This window comes from Podarcis muralis, chromosome 11, assembly GCF_964188315.1.
Source record: "Podarcis muralis chromosome 11, rPodMur119.hap1.1, whole genome shotgun sequence".
NCBI lineage: Eukaryota > Metazoa > Chordata > Lepidosauria > Squamata > Lacertidae > Podarcis > Podarcis muralis.
Window position 1 is genome coordinate 41,786,422 of NC_135665.1, and position 27,891 is coordinate 41,814,312.

Here is a 27,891-nt window from a genome sequence, read left to right on the forward strand (position 1 = left end):
AACAACAGGAAAACCCCCAGAAAGCAGCCCAAGACAGGGAGCCCCATCTCACTAAGGATATATTGGTTTCTCATTTCAAATATAGAAACATGGAAGTATATAGCCAGAAGGTTGTGATCACCTTGTTTAGGAGGGCAAAGCATGAGAAGTTGGGGTTTTTTAAGTTTAGAAGGTAATGTCTGAGGATAACATGATAGTGGTTTATTAAAGTTGAGAGTATGAACAAAATTGAGAGTATAAATGGTTGTTTCATACTTGTTTATATTCATTTTATTGCTATGCATATAAGCTATCCTGAATGCTCTTTAGAGTCATGTTTGGCTGGTCATATCTGCCCCCTCCAAAACCTGAAACAAAATCTAGAAAGACATTTCTGTCAACACACTATAATACAGGAGACTAATGTATGCAACATATGATTAGTTTCAGTTTTTATTTAATAGAGAAAGAGTCTAGACTATCCTTGCAACACACCAAGCAACTTTATATACATATACTAATTGACTAAATGTTTGCATTGCATTTGTACTGCAATAAGAGCCACTGAGGTTTGCTAGATACTCACATTTTGTTCACAAAGTAGTTTGAGATCATCTCTCTGAGGTGAACTACCAACACCCCACTGTGCCTCCAAGTCATCAATCTGATTTGGAGCATGATGAACGATTGGACGGATATCACCAGCAGCAGTGGGATCAACTGTCAGTTCCTTTACTCTACAGTTGCAAAGAAGGTGTTCATTTTAAAATGAGTACCATTCATTTAGTACAGAAAAAAAAACCTTCATCAATTCACAGGCAATCCACATAAATAATGGTGATGTCAACATCATGAATGAGTGTATCCTTAATAGGAGTGTACCCTTAATATGAGGAGTCAAACACAATATCCTTGATTACAATATTAAACATTGTGCTCATGCAAGAGTTTGAATCATTTATTATTTTATACTATAATTATTTCACATGCATTTAAAAGTGAATCAGTGTTGCACTTCCATTATTCAGATGTAGAATTGCTAGTACTACAAAAGTTGACATCACCACTATCTTACACATGAGGGGAAATAACAAGCTTGGGCATGAAATGTTTGAAAAGAAGAAAAGATGAATAATAATTGGGAAAATGAGTTGCAGGCCATGCAGTGTCACCACCTGTCAAACAAAATGGAAACAAAAAGGCGGTGATGACTCAAGACAGGGAAAGTAGGTGAAGGTTTGTCTGTAAAATTACACAGCTGAAGAGGGGGGAAAACACTAAAAGAAAATAGAGAGTCCATGTAAAGACTGAAGTAGACCTGGTGATCGAAGGAGAAAAGTCGTCATACTCATAGGAAGGAGAGAGATCAGAGCGACTGCCACTACCCTGTGAGAAGGGAATGTCCGAAGGACTAATTCCAAATTCCTTTACTCTGCAGCAGCAAGATACAGCAGCAAATTAAAAGAAAGTGTTCTTGTAAGGACAATGAAATCACAGCCTCTAATATTTAATCAGTCATTTATGCAACACGCTTGCTAGGGCACAAATAAACCTTGGCAAATCCTCCAAGAGAAAATAGTCATTACTACAAGATGGGGAACTGAAGTCAAAGGATGTTGGCTTAAGCAAGGTCATCCTTCAACAGCTGAGTGGAATGGAGCTGGGTGGAATGCAAGGAGATTGTTCCAGGTTCAACATTCCCACTAATGCACCATACGGGTTGCTTACTTTGTACAACTTCAGGAACAAAAACAAATCACTGCAGCTTTAGCAGACTATTATGACCCAGGTCTTAGTGTTATTGTAATCATACACTTTACGAACTATGTGGTCATGCAGCTCATTCATAGAAGTCTCCCACTATTCATATAAATTCTCAGAATGTGGTATATTAAAAACAAAGACTTGTATACTACTTACTAGCTAAATTGTGTAATACATAAGCAAATTCCACGAACATTTATAAGACATGTCAAAGAAGCCAGTATTTCTATATAAGCCCAGTGTCTCGGTGAACATCACAACATGTCTACCCTGCTACAAAACAACTGACATTTGCAGTTATTTCATCCAAGGACTGATCCAGAGGTACTGTATTTTTCGCCCCATAGGACACACTTTTTCCCCTCCAAAAATGAAGGGGAAATGTGTGTGCGTCCTATGGGGTGAATGCAGGCTTTCGCTGAAGCCTGGAGAGCGAGTGGCGTCAGCGCGCCCAGTCTTCGCGCACATCTCCGCAAGGCGCGGGAGCCCTGCGCTGGGCTCCCACACCTTGCGGAGAGTTGCCTGCACGACGAAGGCTGGGCACGGTGAGCCCAGCGCACCCAGGCTTCGCGCACCTCTCCGCAAGGTGCGGGAGCTCGGGCTTCCCCCGCCCCGCTTCCTCCGCCTGGGGGGGAAATAAATTTTTTTCCCTTTATTTCCCCCCCAAAAAACTAGGTGCGCCTTATGGGACGGTGTGTCCTATAGGGCGAAAAATACGGTAAACTGCTCTTCTTTTGGAAGAAGTGTTTTTTTTTAAAAAAAATCAACAACCCAGCATTTAAGGGTCAAATATTCACTGCTGCCTTAGAGAAAGACATGCTAAACATACATCAATGGCATTATTTATAAATAATTATTACTGCCTTTTAAATTGTTATTTATTTGAACAATTTATATAATGCTTGGTTATAAATGTCTGTAAGCGGTGTAAAAGAAATGCAACACAATGAAAATAATAATTGGTTTACACTAACATCAGAATTCAGTTAAAATGCCAGCCTAACTAAAAAAATAGGTTTTTATTTTAGTCTGCTTGTTGCTATATTTATAGGACACCAACAGATATTTACTCACTAATGCACTCTACACTATAATTGTCATAACCTCAAGACCTATATTCCTGTTTCCAGACTGAAAGGATAGATTAATCAAACTGAGATGATGCTCAGCTGTAATCTGGAAATTTGAGGTGAGAGAACCTGTTTTCAACTCCACTTCAGACCTTCTGCATAAAGTTAGGCCAGCCATCTTCAACTGTGAACCGTATTGGTATAAATGTAGTTCCTCATAGCAATTCAGAAAGTATGAGGAAGTTGAAGCCTGAAAAAAGACTTCTAGGTTTTGAACGCTGCTAGGGAATGCAATGATATAAATATAAATTCTCATACCTGTTCGCATATCTTAGTGTGTTTAGAGTATTTTCACAAGATGCCATCCCTGGAGAAATAGTAGCAATCTGGGAGGAAAGGATATCAAAAGTTATTTTTCAAGTACAACAACAGTCAAGAGCATATGCACAAATCTGTATTATTACTTAAAAGAAGGAAATATTTATTAAATTTATGCACACTGAAAATATTAAGTATTGTGTTCAAGTAAGCACTTGATATAGCCTATATTCAGTTTTAAATGAATCCACATTTTAGAGCACCTACTTATCTGTACAATATGGTATCTTTCTAATACATTATATTTCCAATCTCTCCCACCCAATCTAATTAGGGAAAAGTACTGCTTTCCAGCAAGTATTGATATATGCAATAAACATAAATACTTGTTTCCACTTTAATTATTATTTCTTGACTTACTTCTTCACCTCTTACCATTATTAATATTTGGTGACCCTTGAGAAAGAAGATAGCATGAATTCTAAATCAGAATAATCAAAATGATGAAGGTAAGATAGCATGGGCAGCCATCTTTATTTTGTTTTAAGCAAACAGGGCCTAGTTATTCCAAGTTGCCATATCAATACTATCAAAAACAGGAACAAAATAAATACAATCACAAACTTTTACAATTTAAATAAAATGTATACTTGAGTTTCAACACGGCAGTCAGTACCATACACAAAATAGTAAACTAACTTTGGATATAGAATATTGAAAAATTAAAGTTCAGCTGTCCAAGTTAGCATCTTCCATATGAATTTCACATGACACTTCGTAGTCTCACTGCTGTAAAACGTAAGGGGCAACCACAGTCTCTCTAACCCCACTGTCTCCGTCACAAATACATATGCAATTTTGGGCTGGAACGAACAGTATTACTCTATGCACAAGTAACTAGGATTTGTACAAGGCATATTTGGAAATAGGATACTAGCATATGCAGGGCAGAATAACCTCCACAAGTACCTTTTCCACAAATGACATTGACTAATAGGTTATTCCAACAGAACCTAACAAAAACAACATATGGAAGCTGTTGGAATCTTAAGGACTATAAACACTTCCCACAGAAGAAACTTAATTCTGTTAAGTAGCTTTTGGAACCATATTATGAAACTTGAGCATATCAAGGAGCCATCTTCAAACTGCCCCAAAGAGAAAGATCACACTGGCTATAAACATCTCTTATAGTATTTTTAAATCCAAGTCTTAAGAGCAGTGCTTTTTTTCTGGGGGTACGCAGGGGTACGCATACCCCTAAACATTTTGTGTATCTTTCTACTTTTGTCCATTTACTGTATTTATTTTTCCTGATTTGAACTATAAAATGGTGATTTTTTTTTTAGTCAAAATGGGAGTACCCCTAAACATTTTTTAAAAGAAAAAAAGCACTGCTTAAGACCAAGGAAATAATCAGGAGAGAACCAGTGGGTCTGGTTATGAAGCAGTACTGACTTCCAGCTAAGGATTGCTATCTAAAGATTAGCGTGCCACCTGAGAATACAGGGTTTTCCATCCCTTTTGTATGTCGCCTATGGTGTATTTACGTTGATCTACTACTAATAGATTGTTGTTGTTTTCTACAGCAATGCAACACACTAAACTTACCATACAGGTGCGAGAGTTTTCTCCTATGAATGAATCTCTTAGGACCTGAGTAAGTTTACTCGCTCTGAATGGAGTATGAGGCTTATTTCGGCCTAAGGCTCTGATGCACTCCTGTAAGAGTAAACATGTTTATGTTTTCTTGCTCCACAGGACACATGCAAAAATATTAATACAAGCACAATCAACAAAACCAGATAAATAAACATGTTGCTCTCGTTTAAGCCAGTCTTAAAATATTACATCAGTTTTCAGTATTTCTAATTAAGAAAAATGCAAATAAACCTCAAGGCTACTATAGCACTGTAATTAGGCATTGCCAGAGTTTGCGTTTTAAGTCCAAGCACAATATTAATTCTAGACTCTCATGGACATGTTGAGCTATAGGCAAGTGCTTTTAATTGCTACTGTTCTTCACTACTTCTGGAGCCTTGCAGCACTAGACAAGTTACTTGTATCAGAGATTAAGGAAGAAAGCACTTAATACGACATTGTTTGCTATTGTAGGTGCTGTTCAGCATTCTGTAAAAAAAACATCTTTAGGTCGGTACTCAGCTTAGAAAGATAGATTTAAAAAATCCTCCAGGCTAATAGTTTCTTTGTGTATAAAATGTAAACCAAGGGAAATGGGTGTCCACTGTGCCTCACAAGGGTTTTCTATGCGAGTTGGGTTCTTACCAATAATGTCTAATTCTGCAGGGTTTAATACCAAATGCTAGAAACTACAGGAGGGGAGAAGGCTCTTGATGTTGGATCCTGTTTGTGGAAAACCATAAGCATCTGGTTGGCCACCATGGGAACAGAATGCTGGACTAAAAGGACCGCTAACCTGATCCAGCAGACAGTGCTTATGTTAATAGAGCAACAAACCATGAAAAGAAAAACAAATTAATTTTATCCTCACCTAATATTTTTTATTTTTGGCTATTTCACTCTAAAATAAAATACTTTTAAAGGAAAATGTATGAACATTTTCTAAAGTTAAATAAAAATAAAATTGCTTGAACACCAGACTAGTTTTGTGCCATGGTTCTCAAAACTTTTTACAAAGGGCTATTTCAGGCACAGGCAAACGCGGCCCTCCAGATTTTTTGGGACTACAATTCCCATCATCCCTGACCACTGGTCCTGTTAGCTAGGGATGATGGGAATTGTAGTCCCAAAACATCTGAAGGGCCGGGTTTGCCTATGCCTGGGCTATTTCAACGGAATCATTGCCTTGGTCCGGATAGGCCTTCAATCCTGCTCAATGACCTGGAAATAATGGCCCTTCAAAAGGCAGCCCTGGACGACTTCATACCCACCCAAGCCTATCTAACCAACTTAAAAGGTTCTGCCTCCCCCCTCTCATATCTTTCTGCTCCAGCTAGTGACTGAGGGCTCCCCAGTTCCACAGCTGTGTTTCACAAGGAACCTCACATAAAATAGGCATGCACTTATACAGCCATTCATGGAGGCTATAATGAGATGGAGGGTAACAGCCAGGGGACCCAGACAGTATCAGCACCTCAATGGACTCACTCTCCTCAGTGCTTGGTCAATAAGGCAGGCAGGCTGCAGTAAGAGACTAAAGATCATTTAGGACACAATAAACTTGGCACCAGTCCAACAGACCAACAATGCATCTTGTACAATATAAACTGACAGGCAGTGGTTCTCCCGGATTTCAGGCAGGAAGTATTTCCCAAACCTACCTGGATATGTCAGGGACTGAACCTGAAACCTTCTGGTCACAAAGGAGATGCTCTACCATGGAGCTACAGCCATTTACAGTACAGTGGCACCTCTACTTACGGACGCAATCCAGTCCAGGGTGCCATTTGCACCCCGAAAAGTCCATAAGTAGGGCGCTGCTTCTGTGTGTGCGTGTGACGCAATAGAGGGCTCCTGCGCATGCACGAAATGCGCAGAAGGCTTCTGCATGTGCAGCGAAACCCGGAAGTATACACTTCCGAGTTAGCCGAGTTTGCAACCCAAAAATTCACAACATGAACCTAACGCAACTAGAAGTATGACTGTACATTCCATTTAGGATTAAAGATCAAATCCCAGAAGAGGACATGGCTTATGAAACAGCAATACAATATTACTTTTAAATAATTCTTCTTTCTTCACTAGTAATACTTAAGTATTTGACTATGCAACCCTTATTTGGTTACAGTAAACAGATTTTTAAATATTTCCAACAATGGGAAGCTCATCACAGACAACTTCTAATGGGGCAAAGCCCACATTTCAAAAGCATTGAAATGTTTTGACAAATGAACTGGAGGATTTTCAACTCCTTCAGTTTTCTCATGATACAAAGACTGTCAGAAAATGAAGATTAAGTAGTTCGGTTAGAAATATTCCATTTATTCCTGACAACAGTAATTTGGAACATCTGTAGCTGCTTGCTTATTCTTGCTCCCCTATATAATTAATGACATTTAGAAGATGACAAACAAAGCAGAGCAACAGCAAAACAGTTCACTGCAGTTAAGTAAAAATAAACACGAAATCTGGATACTTTCCATGCACTGAATTTGCAATGCACATAAATACAAATATGTACATTACAGATATTTAATGTGGAATTAAATCTTTCAGCATGCTACACAAACTGCAGAAGTGAATACTGGCAAAATAGCTACATTACAGATAAGGAGGACATGTGTGAGACTAAATTTCCAAGAGCTTTAAAAATTGGCCTTTTTTGGAGGAAGCTGTTGTTTGTGTTCAGATCCAATTTATTCACTGAATCTAGCTGCAAAATGTTAAAAGAAGAAAGGGCAAAACAAGGGATAGGATTATAAAGCAGGATAAGACATTTTGGTGTGTCTCAATTAGGTATATATGTTATGCTAACTGCAAGTTGCCCTGTCTAAAAAACAACCTGTTCTCACAGTAAAGCCATGCACTGGTTGTATTTTGTTAGCACAAATCAGTGTAAGCTCTTTTTTATTATTTGGTTAGTCAAATTAGGCATGTCTGAGGGCAGCTGTACTGTATTATCAAGTAACTATTTCTAGAGGACTAACTGTGTTAGCTTGTTGCAATAAAAACAAAAACTTGTGATGACTGACAAATGTGGCATAATATTTCCTAGACCAAAGTATTCCCCCAAAAGGGCAGTCTGGTCTACAAAAGCTTACATTGCAACAAATTTGTTAGTCTTTAAAGTGCCACAAGGGTCTTCATTGTATTGTTAAATATTAGTTATGCAGTATGTATCGGTGTGTTTTGTAATCATACCAAATACGCACAATAAACCAAAACAGAGGCGAAGTCCACACTGTTCATCTGTCTCTCTCCCTTGCACAATTGTGTTAATTACACAACCATAAACTTAGAACCACGTTTTTATGCATATATTACTCCCTAGGAAACTTACAGCACAGCTGCACCTATTTGTTCTACCTGCCTCCTTCCACGCTATAGTGATGGTTCATCCTACATTTTGACATTTCCCTAGGGTTGCTACATATCTAGTGTCCAAAACTACAAGACCAATACAGGATTTTCTTTGAGAGAGAAAGCAACAGCTGGTTTACGCACACAGAAAATCTACATACATTGACAAAAAAGCTAAGTTTGTATAACACTGAAATGGCATTTCCAGAAATAAATATTATCAATAAATACTTGCAGACTAAAGGGAGGGAAAGAGATGTAGTATGTATGGGAGCATTCCCATACCACTTCCATATGCAAACACATGGACACGTGTATACACATGTAGAGTCAACTACCCAAAGAGACCGCAGTCTTTTACCAGAAACAATGGGCAGATGGCATCAAAAGCCCCAAGCTAAATTCCTACAGCTAGCACCCAAGTGCAGCCCTTCCAAAACCTGATACCCTCCAAATGTTGTGAACTACAACCTCCACCATTCCTAACCACAGCCCATGCTGGTTGGAGCTAATGGAAACTGTAGTCCAACAACATTTGAGTGGTCCCAAGCTTTATGTTCAGACCATGGCCTATATCAGCTTAACAGTTCTGGCTTCCTACTATTGCTGAGCAAGCCCTCCGCATTGTGGTTCGACTCCACAGTTTCAGTCTGTGCCTGACCACCAGCTGCTAGAGGACTTGACTCCTACCTACTGCAATTCTCAAACAGTCCAAGATTCTTATCATAAATCAAAAACCATGTATGAGTATAGGCAGAAGTCTACAAAGCTACCTAACCTTATGAAAAATTTCAGCATCTGTTTATTTCAGTAGCTTGATTGTGGGAGGGCCAGGAGTAAATCACTGCTAAGCTAGAAAGCAAACTGGGTGTTTGGCTTTGGGTAAATCAGTCTCCTGCAGCTTAACCTAGCTCACAAATCAACCACCAATCTAAAGTATTGCTCAGAGCTCTTTGAATGTACAAATGTAACAACACACATATTAAACATGGAAGGCAAATATCAACTTTAGAAATTTCTGCATTTGCTGCAATATGGAAAACTGGAGGGTCTTTGGTAGAAATACAATGAGAGGCATTTTTTTTTTTTTTACCTTAAGTGCTAAAAGGCTCTTGTTAATTTCAGCACCTTCCAGTCGTGTTTGCCTATCGGCACTGGAAGTGTCAGCTCCTCTTTCGTTTCCAGCCAAGTCAATCAATGAAAATTTGCCATGCAGCTTCCCTTTTCTCCTGAGGATGATCTGAAACACTGCATGGCTTCGAGATGAGTGTGCATTTGCAGATGTCTGACCAGATGTTCTGTAGCAAAGGGAGGAGAGAAACGCAACTGAATTACACATCACCACAAGGCTTGTCAGGCTTACAATATCTGTTGATAGTTTAAAGCACACTTTAGGTTCTATTCTAATACAAAACAAACAAGGGGCTCATTTGTAGTACACATATGCCAATTACCCTCTGTCTTCAACTATGGCAGAAGACAGAAGACAGAGGTAGAAGAGCATCTGCATTTTCCTCTTATACCACTCACTGAACCACGTTTGTTTCAATTCACTTAATAATATTTTTACATTTTAGAAGCAAGTACTAGTTATTTTTATTTTACAGTAAACAAAAATGAAGCATCAAGCTAAAAGAAAGAATAAAAACAGTCATAAAAAATAAATTTGCAAGATAATAAAATAATAATCATAATAATCACAGAAAGTTTGAAAAAGAATGAGTGGCATAAAATAAATCCCATAGTGGAATACAGGTTCATACTAATACCAAACATATTAAATCATCATGATTATTGCCAAATACTTATATTTAGTGGGAATGTGCCAACCATGAGATTGTTCGGTCATGTTAAGTCACAAACAGCCCCCAAGCTGAAGCAAAGTCGGAGCTGTCCAAATCACTCATGGTGGCACATATTTTATGAGTCACTTTTTTCAAAAAATAGGCAATGAACACTACTTTTTAAAACCATAGATCCATAGAATAACAAGATGTGCCCCTCCATCCTTGAGAGATCACTAGACAAGCAACAACCAACAGATATAGAAAAAAGTGTTGATGATATTGGTGTCATCAAAAATAGGTAAGAGACATAACTTAGTGTCCAGGGACCGCTGTTTGGCAACAACAATAACAATCTCTGTTACAACCTCCTTCCAGAACATGTGTACTTAGTTACACTCCCAATACATGTGTCAATACATTCCTTGAACCTTACAACCACACCAGCACAAGGGGAAATTGGCTTTTACAATGTGAGCTAGTCAGACAAGAGTTAAAAATCAGCGTTGGACCACCTTCAAAGAATTTACTCTAATGTTAAACACAGACTGAAGAGGCGAGTGTAGTTATAACTATGCAAGTGCTAGTTATAACTTCTTTTAAGCCTGAACTTGAATGTTACAGTCTTAGTTGGAAACCCAGATGTAATAATGTAACAATATGTCAATAAATTAGCAAAACATTAAGACAGTAAGCTGATAACACAAATCAACACTGCTCCTAAAACACACACACACACACACACACGTTCTATTTCTCTCAGTAGCTATTACAGAACAGGAGTTTTCTTCTGGCAAGTAAACTCCCAGGTTGTTTTTTTAAAAAAATAAAAAATAAAAATCCTACCTGCAACTGTTGCCTATTTCAATAAGCTTGAGTACATCTTCAACACATTTAACCTCTCGCTCCTGTAATCCCACCACCTGGACTTGCTGTTTGCCATCTTCTAAAACTCTCAATTTCGTCTTCCTGTTCAATAAGTCAAAAACCTTATGCAGGGAGCAGGGGAAAGAGAGGGAGAAGAGATGTTTTATTTTAGGGGTCTTTAGAACATTACTTTAGTCCTGTCTGACAAAACAATTCAGCCATGCAAAACAAAGAGATCTAAATACAGAGACGAAAACTCAGAACTCCCGACAAAACAAGCTTTGCTAGATAAGACTTTTATTCTAAAATAGATATATGTGTATGTATCACATACCTTTCCACTATAAATTTCAAAAAATGTTGCATATACTTGAAGTTCTAGTTTCTTATAGTTTGGTTTCTTCAACATTAAAAAGACATCTCTAGCTGTGAATAGATTAAAAAGAGATCGACTGAGTGACAGAAAAAATGTTAAATGTACAGCTGTTTGAATCACAGAACTGTAGAGTTGGAAGGGGCCTTGAGGGTCATCTATTCAACCCCCTATAATGCAAGAATTTCAACTAAAGCATCCATGACAGATGTTCACATAGTAGCATGGATTGTTCCATGTGGTTAGCCATAAAAAAGGAGCATTTGTATGGCGTTTTCATGTGTTTAACATGCATCACATACATTAGCTTTCTGTAACGCAAGCAAGAACCCTGTACAATAGGCCATAAATTTACAGGTAAAATTCACAGCATTTGTTTTGGAGAGAAGCTAATAAAATGCAAAGAGATTCACAGGACGGAAGCTAGAATGTTAGACTATAAGCTTTCCAAGAAAGTACAGTACATGAAAGGAGGCTTCCCCACCACCCCTCTCCCATAGTAACCCTCTGTTACTATAGTAACTCCAGAAAAGCTACTTCTGATGGTTAGAGGAGCCTCCCAAACAAAGTGGGACGGGGTGCAAGAGGAACTGTCAAAATAGAACAGAAGCACCTTGCGTGAGGGATACTGCTCTTGCAAGATGTTTTCGCCCCATTTTCAGTCACTTCCTTTTACCCAATATCCCTTCACACTCAATCCACAGGCTGCCCTGGCCCCCCAGAAACATCTTTTTGGGAATACAGGAAGCTGCAAAGGGGTGAAGAAGCAGGCAAGTCCCCTGCTGATAGTTTCCTTCTGCCTGCAGTTTCGCACAGGTCCAACTTCCAACTTAACCATGCATTTAGTGAATAGTATTACATCTCTCAATCTCAGATGTTAAGTGGTACCCATATACCATAAAGTGTATAGCTATACGTACAGGATACAGACTCTTTTGTATCAAGCCCAAAGACAAAGGACATACCTGCTAGTGCATAAATTCCTTTTGAACAGTCTTGGTTCTTTCCCGAAAAATCACCACCCATTGTCTAAAGACAAATATAATACAATAAAATAAACAGCATGAAAACGGCAACTATCAAACATCACATACTCATTATCAAGGTTACAGATAGGTAGCCGTGTTGGTCTGCCATAGTCAAAACAAAAAAAAATTCCTTCCAGTAGCACCTTAAAGACCAACTGTTGGTCTTTAAGGTGCTTCTGGAAGGAATTTTTTTTTTGTTTTCATTATCAAGGGTCATGCATGAATAACTACTTTCATTGAGAAGACCCACTGCTTTGTGTAAAAATAACTGGATTTGCTCCCTTAAGACACAGATTACTTTAGCATTTTGTAGTGACGGGAACAGTGGACACTCTAAGAATGTATGCATGTGTTTCTAACTCTAATGAAGTTTGTCGGCAAGCAGCCTTTAAAGTTCCATAAAGTAGGTTCACAAGTGGGACCTGGGACAAAATTTTATAGCGTATCACCAGTCCCCAAGAGGCGTTTGCCCTTAAGAGAGTCAATTATGTTGTTAACACATTCACAGCTTTTCTAGTTATCAGGTTATAATAAAAGCACTTCAATAGCATGTATCGCTCACCAGAAATACTTACATGGGTCTTTCCACTGCCTGTTTGTCCATAAGCAAAACATGTAGCCATCCCTCTTTCAAATATTGTTTCTACTAGTGGTCTTGCAGTAAACCTTTAGCACAGAAATAAAAGAAATAAAAACATAGCTATTATTTTATTTTTTACATATGTATACCGCCCTTCATCCTTAGATCTCAGGGTGGTTCAGAGCATAAAATACATGATAAAAACACAAAATGCATAACAAAAACAAGAACAAACGCTAACTAGCCAAAGCAGTTTCTGTGCCAAAACCAGGCCTAAACCCTTGACTGAAATGGATCTAGAAAATCATTTCCTCCAAGAGTGCCTAGTATAATAGCTTTTTAAAACTTTACGTAAGAAATAAAGCTTGTATAACCCATCCAAGCAAAAACATCAAAAGCAATCTTTGAAAATGTCTGTTGCAGTTTAGACCAAAAAAAAAAAAAAAAGAGAGAGAGAGAGAGAGTAGTAGAGCACTTTGACACAAATTACATTCAACTTTGGATTCAGCAGCAGTCAGATCTTATTTTCTGCCTTCTAAATAATGCTTTCAGAAGTCCAAAGGAAGTGTTTAGGTCCTCCTCCATTCCCATAAGTTCTTTTCTGCAGGCTTCTTTCTCACACTTCCTACAGCAGTGGTGGGTGGGCCAAAGCAAAAAAGACTCACCTTTTCCCCCTTTGCTGCCCGCCCCAGTCACCACTGCTACAGAAACTGCAAAGAAGCTGCTTGCATTTTACAGGTTTTCTTTGGCAGAATTAAACCCCCCACTTAACAGACAGATAAATCTTGTTGTGTTGACTGCAGACACCTGTTCCCTCCTGGCAACAGACACTCACAGCTAATGCCTTCAATCAGCTGACGTCCCAAGTGAAGAAAACTGATATGGCCTTGTGGGCCAAATCAGGCCTCCCCTGTTGGGGGACAAAGACCAGCTTATAGGCTAAAGCATGGGTAGGCAAACTAAGGCCCAAGGGCCAGATCCAGTCCAATCACCTTCTAAATCCGGCCTGCAGACAGTCTGAGAATCAGCGTGTTTTTACATGAGTAGAATGTGTCCTTTTATTTAAAATGCATCTCTGGGTTATTTGTGGGGCCTAGGAATTCATTCATTCCCCCCCAAAAAAATATAGTCCAGCCCCCCCCCAAGGTCTGAGGGACAGTGGACCGGCCCCCTGCTGAAAAAGTTTGCTGATCCCTGGGCTAAAGGTTCCCCACCCCCGTTCTAGAGAAACAAGCAGTCCCTATTGACCTAAAATGATGCACACAGAGCCCTTTTGCTCTGCAGTGCTGACCTGGAGCTTCTGAACATTTCTGTATTCTCTGTACTAATTGCAGGAGTGGAACTGTGGATCCTCCTGGTCCTAGAAGGAGACTGAGATTCAAACTGTACCACGAAGAGCAGAGATGGGCGACCGTTTCTGCCAAGAGCTGCATTGACTTGGGGGTAATCTGTCAGGGGCTGCATACCAAGCAGCAGGCAGGATGGCAGTCATAAGTAGGCGGAACTAACCTTTTCTTCTTTCTTCCTGCCACCTACTCCCTCCCATTCACACATTTTTCAGGCCTTTCCTTCCTTTCAAACTATCTTAAGAGAAGTAGCATTAAAGGAGAATATTTCCAGACTTATTCTTGCCTCTTTGACTTTGGAAAAATACTAGCAGCTTCTCAAGAAACCCCTAGCAGAGTCTGTTTTTCTTCTGCCCAGATCTTCCAAGTCTGACCTGCCTCTCAGGTTCCAAATGAGGTCTTAACCCCTTTGTGTAATTATCTTCTGCCTCCAAAAGCCTAAGCACAATAGAGGCGGGAAGCCCAGTACAGTGACACAAAAACACTCACACTGGATAAAGCTCTTACAGTTTAAATATAACTGTGGCTAGGAAAATATGTTCTTTTGGGAGGACAAAGTAGAAAAAGAGACAAACACATAGGAATTGCAGTAACAACACACAGGAATCCAAGTTAAACAGAACATCAGCTTACTGACAGGAGAAAACAGCAACAAACTTCAAAATGGGGACAAGGAACACATACCTGTACACCATTTCATTAGGAGCGCTGTCATCAAAGGCATAGTCAAAGCGGAAAGTTTGGTTTTCTAAGTACCGTGTTAAATCTACCTTTTGTTTGGGTTCATGTACCATCACAACATCTTTGCTAGGGATTGTTATTACATCAAGATCTTTCATTACAGTTTCTAAAAAAGCAATTAAATGTGAATTAATTTTTTTCAATATACAAACTTCACAATTAATTGAGACATTAGTCATACATCCAAAATAGTTAAATCTTTTCAAAGCAATTTATGTGAATCTGGTATTACTATAATGTGCATCTTTGGAAGAAAAAATAATACATATGTACATGTGTTTTCAGGCTGTTCAGTTTAAACTAGAATCATCTTCAGTCTATTTGCTTTTTTAATCTGCATGCATAAATAGCTTGTTGCAGGAACAGTACATAAAGAAATCATTACCCATCTTCAAGGGAACAGAAGATAGCCAACTTGATTTCATCAGTTTGTGCATTCATTAATATTAGCTATTGTTAATTGTATGAAATGCCTGAGTCAGCAACAACATACACAAAGCCCAATGTTCCAAGAGACATGCAAACAAAAGGTGCTTTGTATGTACAGTCAAATGCATTAATGTGTCCTATTTCTGTGAGGGGGAAAAACCCCTCAGGACAGAAATCAGAATATATTGAGGTTTCTCATACAAAGAGCTCTACATTGAAGTGTTTTGATTCTGACCTTTCACCTAACCACCCAGTTACTGGGAAGCAAATAAAGTTTAGCTTTGAGAGAAGTGTTGTAACCATGTGGCAGGAAAATAAAATGGAAATTTCTGCCCTATATTTGCAAGTGAAACACAGAAAAATATTACTGGAAAGAAAAAGTTCAATAGATGGTTCTTAGGGCACACTATATTACAGACCTGATTATACTTCAAGCCCATTAGACCCCAATTTTGTTCTTTAAAAAAAAATATTATCTGAATACACAAATTCACAACTTTTAAACATCTTAAGTATCATGCCAAAACTCAACAAAGACAAACATCTCCTATAGTTTAATTTAGCTAATATTGGTTATACAAGCAGGATAAACAGATTGTGATCTGTCTCCTAGGAAGATTACAATGAATCTCGTTACATTATAAATGAAAACATTAAGGGTATTCTTAGTCACTCAGACCTTCAGAATAAAGTTGGAACTTCAGGTTTTACAACACTGAGTGAATTATATTTTTAAGTTCAGAGAGTTAAAGACGCTCACATTTCATGTTTCACTTTAAAAACTAGAATGCCCAGGTGAAAATTCTGGAAAAGTTAATTAAATAAACTTTTATTATAGCACCAAACCTCCTCAATATATTGTCTTGTAATAGTTTGCCCAATCAAACCTGGTGAGGACAGAGAAAATGAAATCCTATCAAATCCTATATGGGGACCAGCTGCAAATCTGAAGGCCCTAGCTTTTGACACCTGAGGTGTATGTTTTTGGGACCCACCTTGTTTTTATACTTGTGGGTTGTTTAAATTTTTTTGTAATGCTGTATCCTGCCCTGGGACCTTACAGTGAAGGGCAGTAAGTGTGTGTGTGTGTGTAAATGGCTACAACAATTAGATTTCAGTTGATTAATACATCAACTGGTTGAATACAGCCTACATTCCTAATAAAATCTACATTACAATCCGGTGACTGAAAGATAGTAGGCTCCAAGAGTTCTGTGATACAGTCAATGTGTAACATCCTATATAACCACAGGATGGTTACACTCATTCTGAACTGAAGGGCAGAGAAGTAGGGCAACTTCCACATCAATGGACTGCCCAGCACATCAAAGGGAAGCTGTCACAGACCCTCTGTCTTCAGTTATGAGTCAGAGAGCTGAGGAGAAAAGCAGGCTACTTCCCTTCCCCCATCTGAGGAATACAAAGGAGAAAAGGGTAGAGAAAGAGCCAAAGTAGGAATGGAAACTACCAAGATGGCCTGGACAACTGCCGTATAGATATGGAGGAATCCCCATCACCACCCTCTGAAAGCATCAGCAGTACTTCATTACTTCCACCCAGCTTTTTCCCAGGTAAGGAGCAGACACGGTCGTGAACTCAACTGAGGCCATACAGAAATCTATGGGAGGTTTGAGATCATCCTGATTACACATAGTGAGACCAGGATAATTCCAAAGTTATCTTAGTACTAGAAGGGGAAATTGGCCCGTTGTCATCCATCTACCACCTGGATTCAGCTTCCGACAAAATAAGCTGAGCTGCAGAATGTTTCCTGTTCAGCCCTGCCTTCCTAGCCTTGGAAGCGTTCAGCAACCTGTGCAAGTACTCTCCCCCATCCCATATCTCTTATGGGCTTATCCACACTTGCCTTTTGGCCTGCTGTTTTCCCTCTTTCAGACACAGGTCCATGCTTTAAAGCTCCATGTCAGAGTGCCCCCCCCCTTTGTTTTCTGTGCTCCAGAGCTCTCTCCACAAAAACCCACCCTTTAAAGCCGAATTTGAGAAAACAGCAATTTGGGTTTTCAGCAGATTGCCATTTGCTCCGATTGAGCTTTAAAGAGCAAGTTTCTTCCAGGTAAAGCTCCGGAACAAAAAGAAAAAAAGGGTACTCAGAAAGCTCAGGGGAAAGGCAACTATAGATAAGCCCTTATGTAGATAGATAGATAGATAGATAGATAGATAGATAGATAGATAGATAGATAGATATAGAGCCCCATTACAGTTGGGGGAAGATATATCAGCTCTTCTCCTACTCTTGCCGGCTCCTGTGAGAAATCAGAAAGATGCATTCTTCTCCCACATTATTTGGTTGGTTTTAGCATTGGCACTGCCATGATTAACAGGTTATCAAATTATGTGGGAGAGTCTCCCTATTTTCTTGATACTTCAGATGTGTCTGAGCCCTAGAACTGCATGTTGGCAATGACTGCAGGTTAGGACCTGGACAGACTGATGGGAGAGGATGGAGTGTCTGATTAATCATGGACTAATATTAACCAGCCCCCAAATTTTAAATTGATTTCTATTGCAGAGGTAATTTTTTCATCATTATATGAGATAACATGGCTCCAAACCATAATACCATGATATTCAAAGTGATGCTCAAGGACCTGCATGAAGAAAGCCAAATATGCCCAGAACTTAAGTTATAGCTAAATACGCTCTACAGAGCTGCTAGCATCATAATATTTAATGCATCATTGCTCTTCACAAGACACTCAAATGGAACATTATGTAACCATCTCATTACATAATTCCCAAGCACTCCCCTCCCCAGAGAAATTCCATCACAATTTCAGCATTTACACTAATACCTAATTTAGTTATGAGGACATTAGAAGCTTCTAAATAAACTAGGTGTTTCTTTTAACAGAAGCGTTACTTACATAGAACCAGGCATTTGAGGTTTGGATGAATAAAATAACCTTCACTTTGGTAAAGTACTGCCACAACATTTCATCTTTTTTTGGGGGGGGTACTATATTTAACTGAGAGAACTCAAATAGTCTAGGCCTGCCTTCCTCTTGGCATTTCAGAGGGAATGTGAAGACTTTTTTCAAATCCTTCTAGTTACCGAAGTCTGGATTGCTACTCGGTCTTACAGAGAGGAAGGAAGGAGGGAAGGGAAGGGAGAGTTCCTTTTTTCATTGATTATTGTACTTTTCGTGTAAGTTGCCTTGATCTTTGAAAAGACAAGCCCTCTTTACAAATTCTGATGTCCATATGTACAGAGCAATGCTAAAAGGAGACATCACTTCTAGATATGACCAAATAAAAAGGTTCCTGGATTCAATCTAGCCTATACAAGCATATCCAGAAAACCAAAATTAGAGAGAGAGAGAGAGAGAGTGTAAAAACCAGAAATGGTCCATTATTTTTTATTGGTAGTTTGGCTCCAAATGTGCTCTAGGAGGAATCCAAATGCTTGGTTATCCTAGTACCCACTTGATAAAACTTATTCACCCTCCCTTATGGAAACTTTTCGGGGCAGCCTGAAAAAAATCAACTCAGCATCAAGACAAATATGAAATAAAGTTATTACCCACCTCCCAGAAACTAGATAAAAGACTGCATATTAAGAAGAGGCCTACCTTTTTTATTTAGTGGTCGTTTTCTTACACACACACATATCCTGTGCTCATCAATCTTAAAAAAAACAGAGTCAATGAAGTTAGTAATTCTGAACCAATTCTGAAACAGAAACTTAAAGACAGTTTATTTCAATAATTATAGTGATGTACATGATCAAAAAGAAAAGGATTCAGCAGCAGGTTATACCCAACCTTAGTGCTACAGAAATTAATAGATGGCTAACAGGTTCATTAATTTCAATGACCTTGAAATAAAATACTCCACAGAGCAAAAAGCTCAAACTGCAGGACATATTCCTTACAGCTTTTCAGGACTATGCTCAATATCATTGTAGTCTAGGCAGATTCTCCTGGCCATTTGGAAAACACCTGAAAAGTGATGGAAAAATTTGCATGTTGCTATTTGAATTACTTGTTATGCAAGCCATCTGCATAATTATTCATGTTAAGGTTTGATCAGATATTATGCTGGGCCACTTTTATCACAAACAGGAACAGGTTTAGAAAAAGAGCTAAGATCTTACAGTCTCCAGCCATAACTACTGTAATCTCAAAGGTGCATTTAGGAGCCTCTGAGATTACAGGTTGCCATGACTGAGATCTGCCAGTTCCCAGCTCACCAAAATATATGACACCCACACATATCTTTGTAAATTCAGAGCATATTAAAACCAGAAAGCTTGTGGAAGTACAATAGTTGAAATATAAGCCTCACCACATACTGTATTTACTCAAGTCTAATGCACCATAGAATCTAATGCGCACCCAATTTTTTGCAGCTTAATTTGGCCAAAAAAAAAAAGAGATGCACATTAGACTCGAATAAATATGGTATTTATTATGTGGCCACACCACACTGTCATTTACAATTTATTTTAAACTTTCCCAAATTCTCACACTGTGAGAGTTGTAGCAAAACTTACTGCGTCTGCAGTTGTCAGTGGTCTATAATCCAGACTCCCCCTGAAATCTCTGATCATACACATAATTTCATAATTTGGATTTGTAGCATCAACTTCCTAAAAGGGGGGAAATGGCTGTCAGCTTTATAAGATAGAATAGTTCTCTCTCATACATTATCTTCTGATACGATACCTTTTTGTTTGCAATTTAACAACATTTTTGCCAGTTTAGTGACATTTTTCCAAACTTTTTTTTAAAGAATTGCAAAAATCATGCTTGCTAATATTTCATCTTGCAACAAAGCATAAGCTTCCTTCTCTCTTTTCCAGACCCTCCTACGTAAAATATAATTGATTCCTTGTATCATTTGGACAAAGATACTGAAAACCGCTCCTCATTAATATGGATTCGTAGTTGGCTAATTAAGTTGAGCACTCAAAAGTGCTTCTGTTGCTCAACAACACCCAAAATATATCAACTACATTTTCTTCTCCTTAAAAAAATATATAAGAGAGGGATTCAACATTACACCCTTCTGATTATTCCATCAGCACAAGAATTTCGTGTCCAGAAGGGACCAATCCCTCCTCTCCCCACACCAACTGGGCACCGCACTGGGGGTTCTCCAGACCCTTTCATGTTCTGCTTCATTTACTTAGATGCAAAATATTCAAAGACGCCTTAAAGGACTCAAACTGGATGTCACATTTTAACATAAGCTGGCTTTTTCTGAATAAGTAAAGGCAGTCCAACTGACTTCAAAGGTAAGGTGTTTCCAGGTGCTCAGCTGCTCCCAACATGAAAACCCACTCCCATCCTTCATCAGCATCAGAGCACACATCCAGGCTTTAAAATTACAATCTGCGTATTAAGTTCTTTTTCATGAAAAGGAACAAAAAAGTTTGTTCCTTGCTAATTTCTGACAACTAGGGACAGAAAAATCTTCAGCAGCTTAGGACCATCAGTACAACATCAAGTTGCTTGAGTACCAATATTTCTTATTACGTCAATAAGAGACTGAAGATACATGGGGACATAACATGCAAGCTGCCAACAGGATTATGCAAGTGGTTCTTCTAAAGCTCCTGCTTTGTGACAAGACTCATTAATGTTAACGGATTTGCTTAAGATTAGCAACTTTTTGAAATAAAGATTGTAGCATCGTGTTCACTTTCTACTCACTGAGATGCTTACAGAGCTATTTAAGTAACACTTCTTAAACCTCACTTTCTCAAATATGGCATCCTCGTAACAAGTATGCAGTAATGATTTGCCTACACCATCTTGGGAAGCAGTAGCTAATGAGCCAGGAAATTCAACATTAGTTGAAGTAACTTGCTAGAATACAGATTATAAATACTAGCAAGTGAACAAAAATATAAAAACAAACCTGAGCGCGTTTCTCTCTAAGTTCCTGCTGTTGTAATCTTCGTTTCTCACGTTTTTCCTGCAACTTTTCAACTTCTTTCACACAATTTGATTTTCTACGTGCTTAAAGGGGAAGAAAAGCAAGTTTCTTTTATATGCATACTACTTCAAATTTTTAATCATTTTACCACTGAAACTGAGAAGTGCTTACACTTCCTAAGCTGTTCAGCATAAACAGGGCTTAATTTCGGCAATTTGATTTCTTTCAGAACAGTCCTGGGTCCTCACTCATTTTGTGCTGATACAAGGTGAGGTGGGGGCAGCTGAAGATATTGCTGATGTCTTGCTGGCATTGCTAAGTGGAACACAGTATGGTTACTTTTCAGCCATGCTGTGGTTCCAGTTCCACCTGGCTGGTCCCCCAATGCCTAGCTGTGCTGGCAGATTGCTTGGGGCAGTACTTTGCTGTGAACCAGAGACAGAAGTTCGTCCTTCTTGTCCAATCCCAGGTTACAAGTTAAGAGGTCCAGTTTAATCTCAACGACTTCATCATCCCATCCATTCTCTCTCATTTACAGTACTCATCGATTACCTTGCTATGGACATACATTAGCCATTCAATTGATAAGACTGGGAAGGAATTTTACCCTCAATAATGATTGGCCTAGCAAAGCAGGAGGGCTGCCTTCACCATAGCAATATTTTAGCTGCTTATTATGTTTCTATGTTTTCTGTTTTTGCCACAGCTTTATGACTAGCATTGGAGGCATATGATAGGATCCTTGGATGAGGGTTAACAGGGCTGGAATCGGGGGGTGGGGGCAAGGGGAGGGTCATTTTAAGGTCCAGCCCTGCTTAGGGGCTGTCCTGCCTGCCTCATCCAAGGAATGGTCACCGCAGTTGTACCATAGCTGGTTTGAGCCTGTTTTCTATCCCCTCATGTTTTCTCCAGGATGTGGGCTGAGTAATAAAGCTGACAGCAGCAGAGCTGCAGGAAAGTCACATTCTTGCCCTATACCAATTCAAACTCTGTGTAAGCCAATGAAGTTGTAGTCAATGTTAACCTCCCTACTACCTCAGTGTAGTTCTCTCACCTCTGCAGGCACAGTTTAAGGGATATGGACAGGGAAATGTAACAACACACAGCAGGCACCAACTTACATACATGTTATTCTCTTGGTTTGACCTAATAAAAGGTCTGGACAATTTTCAATAATGGGCCATTATTTTAGAAAAACTAACATTCTGCAGATACTCTGTTACCAACAGGATGATGGAAGAACAATCACATTGTGATTTCTAAGTAAGCATAACATTGTGCAGACAACTCACTTCTTATGAATTTATATAATTTCCCAAGAGAATGTACATGTAATGCCTAAAATGAATGAATCCTTGATACATGATTTACATACAAGGGGGTCCAAATTCCTTTTTTGCAGCTTGAACTGGAGATATATCTGAAACACTACCATTCTGTTGTGTAGAGGAAGACTGTTCAGGAAGCTGAGTAGGCCGCGCACGTGCAGAACCAACCACTGCAAAAAACAAAAACAAAAAAATATTACTAAGAGTGAGCATAAACAGAAAAGAAGGAACTGCACCAATTTCTAAACAGAACGATTAGTTAATCAACAGAATAATGTGTAAAACCAAAACAATTTATAATTAAGAAAAAACTTTATAAAACTCCTTTTGGGACATGAACTGGTACTTTAGGTGACTATTTTATGAGACAAACCAATATGAGAATCAAATATACATGAACTATTATCAACTGCTGGTGGGGGGGGGATGAAATTAATCCCTCAATATGACACATTGGTAGATGTTGTTTCCAGGCCAGCAGAACTACTGAAGCAATTCTCCCTTTATATTTCAAAACAAGTTGCATCAGGGAGGAAAAATAGAGGGCTTGGTGGTAAGTTAATCACATGTTCCATGAACCTTTGTGAGGATCTAGTTGGGTCTTATTATCTGTATATCAGCCCAGATATTACACATGCATGCAGATTGTAGGAGGAGTCCCACACCCTATTTAGGTATAAATATTCATACTGCTACTGGAACTGATAAATCAAGGAAGTGGAGCAGAGGAGTATTTACCAAATCCTCTGGTTGGTGTGGGAGTGAAGTGAAAGAACAGGACAGGAATGAACTACAAAGAGATTTTCATCCCAGGCAGTTTTCTCCCTCTCTCCCTCAAGCCCCCTCTGCTGTCATGCTCAAATGGCTTGAATATAACAAATGCTTAAGTTCTCTTCTGCAGTTCCCTCTATCAGCCAACTAGAAAGCAAGTCTGCAAATAAGAAGCAAAAACAACTCAGATATGAAAGGACAGGTTGCTTATCAGTAGCTGATGTGTTCTGAGTGGTCCGGGAATTGTCTATACAACTGCAAGATTACTCAGAGACAAAGAAGAAAGGCCCTTACTCTCACAGCGGGCCAACTATAGCATAAACTCAAGAACAAAAGAAGTACCTTATTTTTCGCCCTATAGGACGCATTTCCCCCCTCCAAAAATGAAGGGGGAATGTGTGTGCATCCTATGGGGCGAATGCAGGCTTTCGCTGAAGCCTGGAGAGCGATGGGGGTCGGTGCGAACCAACCCCTCTCGCTCTCCAGGCTTCAGGAAGCTCTCCGCTAGCCATGGGAGAGCTGCGCGAAGTCGCACAGCTCTCCCACGGCTAGCGGAGAGCTTGCCTGCACCCAGAAGCTTGGGGCGCGCTGAGCTCAGCACGCCCCAGGCTTCGGGCTTCGCACAGCTCTCCGCTAGCGGACAGCAGCCTGTTCTGGGGGCTGGGGTCGGGGGAAGCTCAGGCTTCCCCTGCCCCAGCCCCGCACCTGGGGGGGAAATAAAAAAAAAATCTTTATTTCCCCCCAAAAAAACTAGGTGCGCCCTATGGGCCGGTGCGCCCTATGGGGCGAAAAATACGGTAACTCCTTTTGTACTTCTGGACATCCTAGCTGGTTGAGTGCAGGTAAAATGTAAAACAAAATTACCAGGCAGTGAGCTTACAGGGAAGTAAGGCACAGACAAAACGTTTTGCTATTAGATCTGGACAATTAAAGTGGAATTTATCACCTTACGTTCTGCATTTTCAAATGGGATATAAATCATTTGCTAACTTACCTCTGTTGTCTCTAGTAGGAGCTTCAACTTTAGCAGGTACCACTGTCCTTCGATTCTAGAGAAAGACAGACACTATTAATTTGTTAGCCAATCTGCAGGCTTTTTTCTTTTTTTAAACTAAGTGCTCAGCTGATTCATAGCCCTTCAGCAATTAGGGAGCATCAGCAAGTCAACAAAATTCTCAAAAATCCTTTACACCCTTCCCCAAGAAAAACAGCAAACTTACTCTACATTTCCAATTGATATATAGCTTGCCTGCAAATGAATCTTTTCAAACTGGGTAAATGAGCTGTAAAATAGCAAATTATGTTAAGCTATTGGTAATCAGGTGTGAGGCAGGTAAAGATATGGTTGGGCCTAAAAGGGGTCAGCTGATTGTCAGGGCTTACAGAGCGCTGTGCCTTTGCCTGCACAATTTGATTCAAACTGCATGGGTAAAATAGGTCACTTGATGTCATGTGAACAGCCCCACTCACTGGTAAAGCTTGGGCCATGGAGGAGACCAGTGCTATATAAAATGTGTTGTTGGCATGAAGAAAGGCAAAGGTCAATGAAGAATTCATCTCTGTGCACTGCCTATAAAAACAATTGAACAGCTAAACCTAGAATTCTGAAATAAAGAACATCATGTAGCAACAGGCAAACTGAACAAGAGTAAATGACATTGCATTATGTATTACCAACCTTCACAATTTTGTTCACTTTAGCGGAAGGTGTTGGAGGTGGTGGGGTCTCTGGGCTGGGATCATCTTCTTCAGGAGCAAGGTCTGGGTTAAGCGAAAAAATACTCTCCAAGTCAATCTGCATATGAGAAAGATAGATTGTTCAAAGCAAACAAATAAATACTGCATTTTAATTAAAACCAAAAAACCAAAAAAATAAAAACCCCAAGACAGGCTACATGGTTTCATTGCCACAGAGTAGCAGCTCACTTCCATTTGAAGCCTCCACATCATTATATTGGGTAAAAAGTCCTTATTTTGCCTGGAAAGATTAGCGGCAATGTCTAATTACTTAGCACAAAGTGAATCTGCAGTTCCTACTAGAACCCTTTGAAATGGAAAAGGGAGTATCCCACCCTTCTATACTCTGGCCTGGGAACATTTTTATTCAATCAAGACAGCCATATATCATTTAACAACTGACTGATAACAGTCCTGAATTTCTCAGTACTGCAACACACTCTAGAATTCGGCACACAAACTCCTTTGCCAAAAAGAAAAGTTAATTCATCTCTTATTTATGTACCTTCCAGGTACCACTCCACTCTTATTAGCTTTTTAAAAAAACAAAAACACACACACACGATGTGACAGAGACTTCTAAAAGCAGTGCAATTTCCAGAGAGGCCCTTGCTAGGGTAAGCTCAGCCTTATACCTAGAACTTTCAGTTTTGGGGAGCCATCTTTGCATCCCCACCTCACTCAGCAATCCTTGCCTGGTGAAGCCTCCTCCTTCCTGTATTTTAAAGAGGAATGGGTTTAATTTTCTCTCCCCCTGCCCCACTCCAGCCTTCTCCTTCTGCCAGTTTCCCCAGAAATGTGCTAATTTCTGAGCTAGCTGTCTTAGACAGACAGGCAGCCTGTTCTCCAGAAAAACACAGGGCCACAGAGGGATGAGATCAGCCCCAAACATTAGTTTTTCATGTTCCAGAGGGGTCAGTCCCTGAACATAGGTTTCAGATTTGTGTAAACACATATCTCAAGCAACCATGGCAACAACTGGTTTAGTTTTATATACCAAGATACTACTTCTGTTTTATGCTGATGGCAGCATTTTAACTCTATTTCTCCTTTGTGTTGCATGCAAAAAGGACAGCTGAATGGGGGAGAAGCTACTATATAACAGGCACTTTTTTCCTCCCCCACTCCTGCTGCCTCCACCCTGCTGGAGAACAAGCTATAGTCTTGCTTGTCATTACATCTGAACCAGACTCATAGTTTGTTTGATGCCAGGATGAGCAAGGGAAGAACAAAGTGCTTGTAATTTCAGCAGCATGCACTAGCACACTGCACTTTCACATTTCTTTTAACTATGGTTTAATGTGACGTGTGAACCAGATCTATAGGAATCAAGCATTTAATAGTTATTTTCATATGTCATCATATAGCCTATTCTGTTGGCCTTCACTTCACCAGTACATCTTCAAAACAGTCACAGAGATTTATATTTCATTCTGAATGCCTATGGTCCGTTATATTATACATTAGGCCAATTTTGAACCAAGATCAACTGAGAACAAATGTAACTTTTTTAATAGTCAATATGATTATATTGTACCTCTTTTCCTTTAGTATCACCATTTTCAATCCACTCAACAGTAACACTTTCGTTATCTTCATTTAAAGATGTCACCATAGCTTCATGTATTCGACCTGGAATGGAAATATAAGTACTCCTTCAACAATTTATAGAATTTCCATCAAAACGGCTTTATTCCATCTCTATTATTTCATTTGCAAAGGAATTCATTATTTTAAAAAAATGCATCACACTTATTTCTATATCACTGACATGCAATCACATGTCTACTCCATAATTCCATTGTTTTCAGTGACACTTACTATCTGGTCAATGCATGCAGGCCTTCAGCCTGAATTGCATTTCTAATAAAATACTTATTTAAAAAAATTTCAGTATGGCTTATATTCCCCTTTATTTTTCCTCAAACACTGCTATCAATCAATCTCAGAATGTCAAATGACACTCAGAACTTACGTCAGAAGCTGCAGAAGGAGTATGCAACATGGTGCCCTGGAGATGTTGCTGGCTTCATCATCCTGGACCACTGACCATGTTGGTTAGGGCTGATGGGAACTGAAGTCAATAACATACTGGGGGTACCACATTGGCTACTCTGGAGCAACACCCATATACTCCAATATATGCACAGAAATGTGCAATAAATGAGTTTTCATAGCAACGCCAGAGACAATTATGTGAAGATTAATTTTTAAAAGTTATATCCCAACTTATTCTCTGAAGAGACCCAAGGCAGCTACCGTAATCTCCCCACACACAGTTAAAATAGTGCCATAACAATACCCAACAGATTTAACGATTCCAGCAGGACAAAAGAAACATAAAACTAAGCCAGTGCAAAATAACTCAGTTAATTGAAGGTCTTGTTAAAAAGCCAGGTCTTCATCAACTGGTTGAAGCAGACCAGTGATGGGACCGTCCTGGCAGGTTCCATTTATCAGGGCATTATCAGGGAAGGTGCAAAATTGTATGTTGTTGTACAGTGGTACCTTGGTTCTCAAACTTAATCTGTTCCAGGAGTCTGTTCAACTCCCAAAACCATTCAAAAACCAAGGTGCAGCTTCCGATTGGCTGCACTCAAGCGGAAGCCGTATCGGATGTTCAGCTTCCGAAAAACGTTCGCAAAATGGAACACTTGCTTCCGGATTTGCGGCGTTCTGGAGCCGATTTGTTCGACAACTAAGCCGTTTGAGAATCAAGGTACCACTGTAACTTCCACAGGTGATGAGGTGAGCTGCTGACCAGTTTTTAAAGTGTCTTGAGCTATAGAAATTGCAGCTGTGAAACTACAAAGAACACTCTGGCTGAAGACACATTTCCCTCCCTTTGGATCATTGCCCATAAGGGCAGCCTTA

The 27,891-nt window shown here is 39.4% G+C and overlaps 2 protein-coding genes across 5 annotated transcripts in view; one reads left to right on the top strand and one right to left on the bottom strand.

Moving 5' to 3' along the window:
- Nucleotides 1-27,891, bottom strand: part of KIF2A (kinesin family member 2A) — a 46,715-nt gene that overhangs the window by 4,100 nt on the left and 14,724 nt on the right. The window contains exons 2-18 of one of the 4 annotated variants that reach the window (XM_028748253.2): nt 26,555-26,649; nt 24,959-25,075; nt 24,275-24,329; nt 22,557-22,679; nt 21,164-21,264; nt 19,794-19,889; nt 18,871-18,925; nt 14,795-14,957; nt 12,760-12,850; nt 12,122-12,185; nt 11,118-11,209; nt 10,763-10,905; nt 9,226-9,430; nt 4,743-4,853; nt 3,132-3,199; nt 1,298-1,411; nt 566-716 (exon numbers count right to left, since the gene is read on the bottom strand). In XM_028748253.2, the coding sequence (XP_028604086.1) occupies nt 566-716; nt 1,298-1,411; nt 3,132-3,199; nt 4,743-4,853; nt 9,226-9,430; nt 10,763-10,905; nt 11,118-11,209; nt 12,122-12,185; nt 12,760-12,850; nt 14,795-14,957; nt 18,871-18,925; nt 19,794-19,889; nt 21,164-21,264; nt 22,557-22,679; nt 24,275-24,329; nt 24,959-25,075; nt 26,555-26,649 (1,844 nt within the window). The remainder of the gene's footprint in view (nt 1-565; nt 717-1,297; nt 1,412-3,131; nt 3,200-4,742; nt 4,854-9,225; nt 9,431-10,762; nt 10,906-11,117; nt 11,210-12,121; nt 12,186-12,759; nt 12,851-14,794; nt 14,958-18,870; nt 18,926-19,793; nt 19,890-21,163; nt 21,265-22,556; nt 22,680-24,274; nt 24,330-24,958; nt 25,076-26,554; nt 26,650-27,891) is intronic. The other 3 variants (XM_028748254.2, XM_028748256.2, XM_028748255.2) reach the window with 3 other exon arrangements.
- SMIM15 (small integral membrane protein 15) overlaps nt 1-27,891 on the top strand; it is a 444,121-nt gene that overhangs the window by 2,992 nt on the left and 413,238 nt on the right. The gene's annotated exons all lie outside the window — the stretch shown is intronic.